Raw genomic sequence first — 7,224 nt, forward strand, 5'->3', positions numbered from 1 at the left:
TCCACACAGACAGCTCTAAAGAAAACATCAATAATAGAAAGTAACTGCAAAAATAAATATTCAGGCTAGCATCTCCACGAAGAGTACTAAACTCAAATACTTTTAAAGGAATTTTAAAGTGATACCATCTGAAAGTCTGTGCTACAAACTAGAAAGTTTCAACATGACATAGATGTCTATTGAAATGACGACTTGATTATAGTTGCGTTATGCCAGTTTTTTTTCTACTTTTAAATCAAGATAAAATGTTCAGCACAGTAAGAGTATTTAAATGGAATATAAGAATTCCACAAAATTATGTATTTGGGAAAGGAATCTTCAAACTTCACCTCTGAGTGTTTATTCATAACAATAAAATTTTAATACAGCTGGCCTTCCTTTGATGTCCAAATCCTTTATCTAAATTCTGAGTGGAAGATAAGTCACTATTCAATTCCTTGAAAATATGTTACCTCAATGGCATCTTTATAGTTTTTAATATGATTTTGCCATCTTCTTTAGGCACAAAAACAGTTCTGGGGAGTCACTGAAACCTCCTGTCAAGGTGAGTTTGTCAAGTAATTGTCCTATAAATAACTGACAGGAAATATACTGTGTTCTATCCCAGTGAAACCAAGAAAAAGCAGGACCCAACTTACAAAGGGAGGAGTAAACAGAGAATTAATATGAATTATTTCAATTATGTTGGTTGCTTTTTCTTTCCTTCGGTTTATGATAAGAATAACAGCATGTAGTTAACTAACACGGCCATGGGTGTGGAGAGGAAGCAGGGAGATGACTTGAAACACTTAAGAACTGTTGCGGAGGAAAGAAAAAAAAATCTTACTACCACTAATCTTAAATCTTGAATTCAAAATTGTTGGTGTCTTTTTGTAGATGCAACTTAAGGGCTCCAAAATTATCCTAAACATCAAATTATGTCTAGGTCATTGAATGGGTGGATACCCTATATTCTGTTTAATGCGTATGTTCAATTGCACACGTACTTCAACCGTGTCTTTATTTTAATAACAGACCAAGTACTGAAAACACATAAAGAAAAACTATTTTTCTACCTCAGCAAAAATACAGCTGATACACTGCATGACCCTTCAGGAGCAACTGCTGTGTTTGTTCTATTTAGGTGATACAGCCTGATTGGAAAAGGGAGAGAGGGTGAAGATCAGCAAAAAGACCAGAAACACATTTTTAACAATCAGTCCCAAAAAAGAAATCTCTATCTTGCTTTTCTTACCGTTCCTGTTAAATTAGAGGTTTCTTCCTCATTATGTATCAAAACACGTAAAATGCAAGATTTTATATTTCTTCCAAATCCCTACTGAATTATATCAAATTACAAGGCAACGTTTTCCAACTACACGGGAACAGATAAAACATAAAATATGAACGTAAAACAAAAATCCATGTATGCTGGTTCCTGAAACTAACAAGGTTTGCAGCTTTCACACTTCTGTATTTCAATGTGCTTAATTCTTTCAAACAGCTACATATTTCTTTCAGGCAGCAGGAAGGTATTCTTCATCTAGGATCTGGGCAGGAATTTAAAACTCCACTTTTCACTTTGCTCAGTTCCTAAGAACAAGTGAAACACACTTCTTTACTGCATTCAGGATGCCATGCTAACTATTTAAAACAGAGGAGCTAATTTGATCAGGCTCTATTCTTCCATCTGGAAAGAAGTGACTTTTCGCCCCAGTCAAGTACCTTGAATCCTTGTAAAGATATAAAAGGTGGTACAAACTCTACAATATTTTTACAGAAATATGTAGAATGGATCTTGACCAATAGTTCTTTAACAATCAGCCCGTGTTTCTGTCACCCGAGAGACAGATTTAATATATCTTTCTTAAATGTATGAGAACTTATATAGTAAAACTGATTTCTAACCACACTTAACCAGACACAACCACAATACACTGAACTTTAGGGGGTTCACAGCAATCAGCAGCAGCGCTCGGAAGACTCGCTGTATCCACATTTCTGGTACATCTGACATTGTACAAGCTCCTAACTACAGCTACTGATTAACATCCTCATCATACACTTTGAATTGCCTGAAAGCTTTTCTCTCCATTAATATTTTGTAAATGGAATCAGTTTTTAACAGTTAAATGAATATGAACGTATTATCAGTCTGCATCAAACTAATCTAAACAAAAAATATTTTGCAATCATTTCCTTCTCCAAATTTGAGCATGTTCCCTTGGCTATCATTTGGTCCTACGTTTCTTTTTCTGCAAGACTAAACTTCAGAACAGCTCAATCTGTATACTGGCACTTTAAGTTGCTTTCCGAGGCTTTTGACACTTATTTTCTACGCTCTTCAAATTAACACACACATATATACGTACATCCATTCTTACACAAACAGGTTGACGAACTGCAATCAACAATTCTGTAAATATAAGTTTCCTAGTCATTAATCATCCCTCCTTTTTTTAATCCTTATGGAGTGAATTACTAACTGAGAGGAGACGCCAATTCTAGTAAGTGAATGTTACCCAACAGGGATATAAAGCTGTCAACACCATAGTGCTCTTGCTTGCTCTAAACTCTCTCCCAGGCTTCATATGTTTTTTAAAGCAGTATTAGCCTCTTTTTCCAAGGAACCTTGCTCTCCTTAAAATCAGAGCACTTGTGTTTTATTATGTACAGGTTTTAAAACAGATTGGTCAGATAACTGTTGAAACATTATAGAAAGCACTGAGTTAGTCAGGCAGACCAAAACTGGACTCTAATACATTGGACTGACGCTAACAACATTGTAAACAGTACCAAAACTTTTAAATCCCCTATTAAACACAACCTTTAAGACCTCGTTTATCTTTTTAGTGACCTTCACTAGATTATTACAGCTGCTGTAATGGCCCTCTGAATTAAGTACATTCACGTTAGGAATAAAAAAAACCAGGAAAAGTCATAAGGCAAAACTTCTCATGAGAACTGATTTTCTATCTGCATTACAAAAGCTTATTTTAAAACACTTTTTCACTCATAAAACTAGAGAGAAAGCTAGAAACACCGATAGAATTATATTTCTCTATTTCTCAGGGAAGTCACTAGAAAAATAATTGCAGCAAACAGTACGATTATAAAACTGGTTACCAAAGGTCATCAGGCTCATCATAGCAGCAGGTAGTTGAGAGCTTATTGCTCTGTTCTCACGAATTAACTTCAGAAACTGATATTACTACAACAAAAAAAACCCAAAAAAACCATATGACAAATAGGAAGGAATTTCAGCATTTACATATCTAAGGCCCAAAATGAGATGAGAAAAATAATTGCTAGCATTTGGCTTTGCTTTCAAAATCTTCAGATACACATTATAGAATTAAAAATAAAACAAAAACTAAAAAGTATTTCCATTTTTGTCCCAAATGCAATCCACATTCAGTAAGTATTAGCACTTGTAAAAGCCCAAGAAACAAGAACACACAGAAACAGTGACAACTGACGCCTTGGATGTCACTTCACTATGACTTTCCTTAGTTTCCTTTTTGTCACACTCTAGGCACAGTAGTAGGAGAGTCCCCACCAATATTTATTTCAAATAGTTTTTATACTAATTTGCCAGTAAATTAAATGTAAGCCCTTTCACAAATGTCTACAGATATATTTCACAACCCCTGAAAAAATTACTAATACCACAGTAATCACTGCAAAGATACAGACTTCCAAAAATACCCGAAACAGGTGTGATCTGCATTCAGGAAAAGATCACTTGATCATAACAGGTTCTTAAAGATCAAACTTGAAAAAGAGCACAAGAAAAATATCTGGAAATTAGCTATGTTAATTTATTGTGAGAGTATTTCCAGGAGAAAAAAAAAATCAATTTTAAACAGCACCATTATCTTATTAAAAAAAATCTGCCTTAACTAATTTAGTATTGAGGATTATAGAACCTAGGTAAGTTTTCAGACAAGAATAATTTTCTTCTTGCTTTCAGCATCAATAAGGAGTAATGAATAACCTTTATTATAAACAGCCTAAACCAAAGAGACTAAGACTGTTTAAAGAACACTAGCTAAGGGGGAAAAAATTACTGCTACATTTCTTTTTCCCCCACACTTCTACACTACAGTCTACAACATCTTTATAAATGAGCTGAAGAGTAATGAATTAAAACTTAGGCTCTTAAAAGTTTGCTTTCAGAAATGAAAGTACTTTTCTTCGCGGGAAGAAATATTCCATAGCTTAATAGGCCAGATTCAGGCTGAAACACCGATATAGCTATAAAAGCCACTGAATTTCTCTTGGATAACACAACTGCAACTAGGAAGCAAACATATATTCCAAAACATTTAAAAGAGTTCTCTTAAAATATATTTCTATAAATGCCCCAAGGAAAAATATTTCAGCTCTCATTCTAGCATTCCTATAAAAATCAAGCAGCTTTAATGCCCAAGTCGCGAAAAAGGCATCTAAAACTACATATGCTACTTTTTATGTTATTAACTAGTTCCTTTTTACAATTACTCAACAAATTATTTCTTCACCAATTTCTAAGTGGAACAGTATTACAAGTCCTTCACTGCAAAGCTGTTTCTTCTTTTTCCATACGTTGGAAGAACACAGAGAAGAGAATTAAAAACTAGATGTATAGAAACATAAAAAAACTAGTGAGCTCTCTTACCCTTCATTAGGTATATAAATGAATCCTATGCTTTTATAATAAAATCTGCAGCTCCTTAGCAAACTTCAGCAATTAGGAAGCCTATTGAGCCAAAGAGGTCTAAAACAAGCTTCTAATGGTAAAATCGCTAAATAAACCTCACGTAATAGAGAGTCATGTGACGACCATTTCAATGTATCTCTCAAAATGCCATTTACACAAACTCCTTGTGTATATAAACAACTACAATTATGTGTTACTGTTCTGCTCATTTTAAAACTCAAATTTAGAGGGTTTTTTTAAGGTAAAGGTATTGGTGGCGCTTCCTGTAGTATTCTGCTCACAACACCTGCTAATTTCAAGATTTTTAAATACATTTTTCCTAACACGAAGCTGCACTGTCTTAAGCATGACAGTATCACAGTTAAGAGGAAAAGACAGGGCATTTAAAAGAAGTGACTGGAAAGTTTATCTGCTTGGAACAAAAGGAGGGGGAAAAGCAACTATGCACTTAACATGCTCTTAACACGAAACTGACCAGCAAACTTGATAGCAGAGTAAGAAAGGTTAAGGATTCTAGAGAAACGCAGGAAAACTGCAAAACTAATGTTCAATATATTTACTGAAAGAGCTAAACCTTGCACATGCCTTATCCTCTTTTACAACCGCTACAAAATGCTACTTACTGAAAGAAAAATAAAATCCCACAGTACAACCATAAACGCTACTATTTTTCCCACTCCGGTGGCTCCCTTCTAAAAGCTGTGACAGTGGGTGTTAATGCACCTAACTGGTGTCACCTGCACCCGTGAAGCTGCCCGGCCGCCCGCACCGTGCCCGAGGCGCTGCCCTGTCCCGCCGCCCGGCCGTGCCGAGCCGTGCCGAGCGGGAGCGCCGGCGGGCAGGGGCATGCCCCGGGCTGCCCCAGGGCAATCCGCACCGAGACAGCGCCGAGCGCAGGACACGCTCTCACCCCGTCATTCTCCGGCACGACCAGCCCCGGCCTGTTGAGAGTCACCCGGCCAGAGCCCGGCCCGGGGTGGCCTCTTTCGGCAGGCGGCCTCCTAACGCCGAGAGGGCTGCGCGCCGCACGCCCGCTCCGAATCTTCCCGCTGATCCCCGTCACCGCAGCGGTGCCGAGAAGTCAAATGCCTCTCCGGGAAAGCGAGAAGCAGCCCTCCAGCTGCCGCCCAGCCCTGCCGGCCCCTCCGCGTACGGTGCCGACCCGCCCGCCACACGCTCCCCGGGCCCGCCGCCCTGCGCGGGGCCGCACGGTTACCTCCCACGGGCTTGGTGACGGCGCCGTTGGGCCTCCCGCGGGTGCCCATGGGGCTGCCGTTCTGCTCCAGCCTGGCCATCTTCCCGGGAGGGGGCCCTTTGACATCGGGGCTGCTGCTGCCTCTGTCGGGGCTGTCCCGCAGGCAGGGGCTCTCGCTCCTCCGCTCCATGCTCGGAGACGCTGCTCCCGCTGGCAGGTCGCAGTAGAAGGAGCACGGACCTAGGGCGAGAGAAACAAGGGGCGCCTCAGTGGCCGCCGGCCAGTACCGGCCCCGCTCACCCGGCCGGCCCCCGCTGCGCGTCTCTAGGGCAGTTCGGCTCCGTAACGCCGGGCGAGTAGCAGCTGGGTACGCTGCCGCCGCCGCCGGAGCCGGCCCCGCTGGAAGCGAGCGGTTCGCCTCACTCGCCCGGCGCCAACCTGCCGCGGGCGGGGGCAGGCAGTGCTGCGCCCCGGTTCCCATCGCGCTCGGCAGGCAAGCAGCCCACCCGCCTGCCGCAGCCAGGTGCTGCGCCGCGGGTCCGGCCGCAGTCCCGGCCCGCCCCCGGGGGCCGCGGGGAAGAGCCTGCCAGTCCAGACGGCCCCGCTGTCACGGCCCCCCCCGCGCCGGCCAGCTGTGCAGCCACGGAGTAGCCGGCTGCTGGCGAGGAAGCCTCTAGCGAGCGGCTCCCGCGAGCTGGCCGCTGTACTTACTGCTTATAGCCTGTCTGTAAGTTGACTGAGTTGGGCTCTGTCCATGGATCAGAAGTAGAGAATCCAGGGTGGAAAGTTTTCCTGTTTCCTTCTTCCACGCCGCGTTCTTCGCTTCTACTCCTTCCCCCCACCCCCAGCCCCCTCCTCGTCCTCCTCCGGGGGTGCTGGGGCGGCGGGGCCGGAGCGGCTGCCCGCGGGGCGGCAGGGGCAGAGCCCCGTCCCGGAGGGTCCCGGGTGGCGAGCGGAGCGGGGAGGTCGGGACGAGGGGGCGGGGAGGCGCGGCTGCGGCGCGGAAGAGAAGGGAGAGGGAGCCGACTTCTCACACCTTCAGCGGAGAAAATCAATACCGGGGGAAACAGGGGGAGGAGAAGAGGAGGGAGCGCCGCTCTCTCGGGCTCCGCGGCAGCGGCGAGTGCCTGGCGGCGCGGGGAAGTGGCGGCGGCGGCCCCCCGTGTGTCACTTTCAATCGCTCCCTCCGCTGCCAGCGACAGCAGCGGCAGGAGGGACTCGCCACAGAAAGCGGAGAAACGGTTATGAGTTGCGTTGAGTCATCGAGGCAAAGTGAGTCCTTTTTGGGGTTGTCCTTGCTTTCGGGTTTGGTGTATGTGCACGCCTGTGTGTGTGTGTCTGCCTGTCT

At 43.8% G+C, this 7,224-nt stretch overlaps 1 protein-coding gene across 1 annotated transcript in view; it reads right to left on the minus strand.

Moving 5' to 3' along the window:
* Positions 1-6,897, minus strand: part of SATB2 (SATB homeobox 2) — a 127,220-nt gene extending 120,323 nt beyond the window's left edge. The window contains exons 1-2 of the mRNA XM_056496733.1: positions 6,588-6,897; positions 5,898-6,116 (exon numbers count right to left, since the gene is read on the minus strand). Coding sequence (XP_056352708.1) covers positions 5,898-6,066 — 169 coding nt within the window. The 5' untranslated portion in view covers positions 6,067-6,116; positions 6,588-6,897. The remainder of the gene's footprint in view (positions 1-5,897; positions 6,117-6,587) is intronic.
* Positions 6,898-7,224: the final 327 nt, after the last annotated feature.

This window comes from Oenanthe melanoleuca, chromosome 7 (genome assembly GCF_029582105.1).
Source record: "Oenanthe melanoleuca isolate GR-GAL-2019-014 chromosome 7, OMel1.0, whole genome shotgun sequence".
Classification (NCBI taxonomy): domain Eukaryota; kingdom Metazoa; phylum Chordata; class Aves; order Passeriformes; family Muscicapidae; genus Oenanthe; species Oenanthe melanoleuca.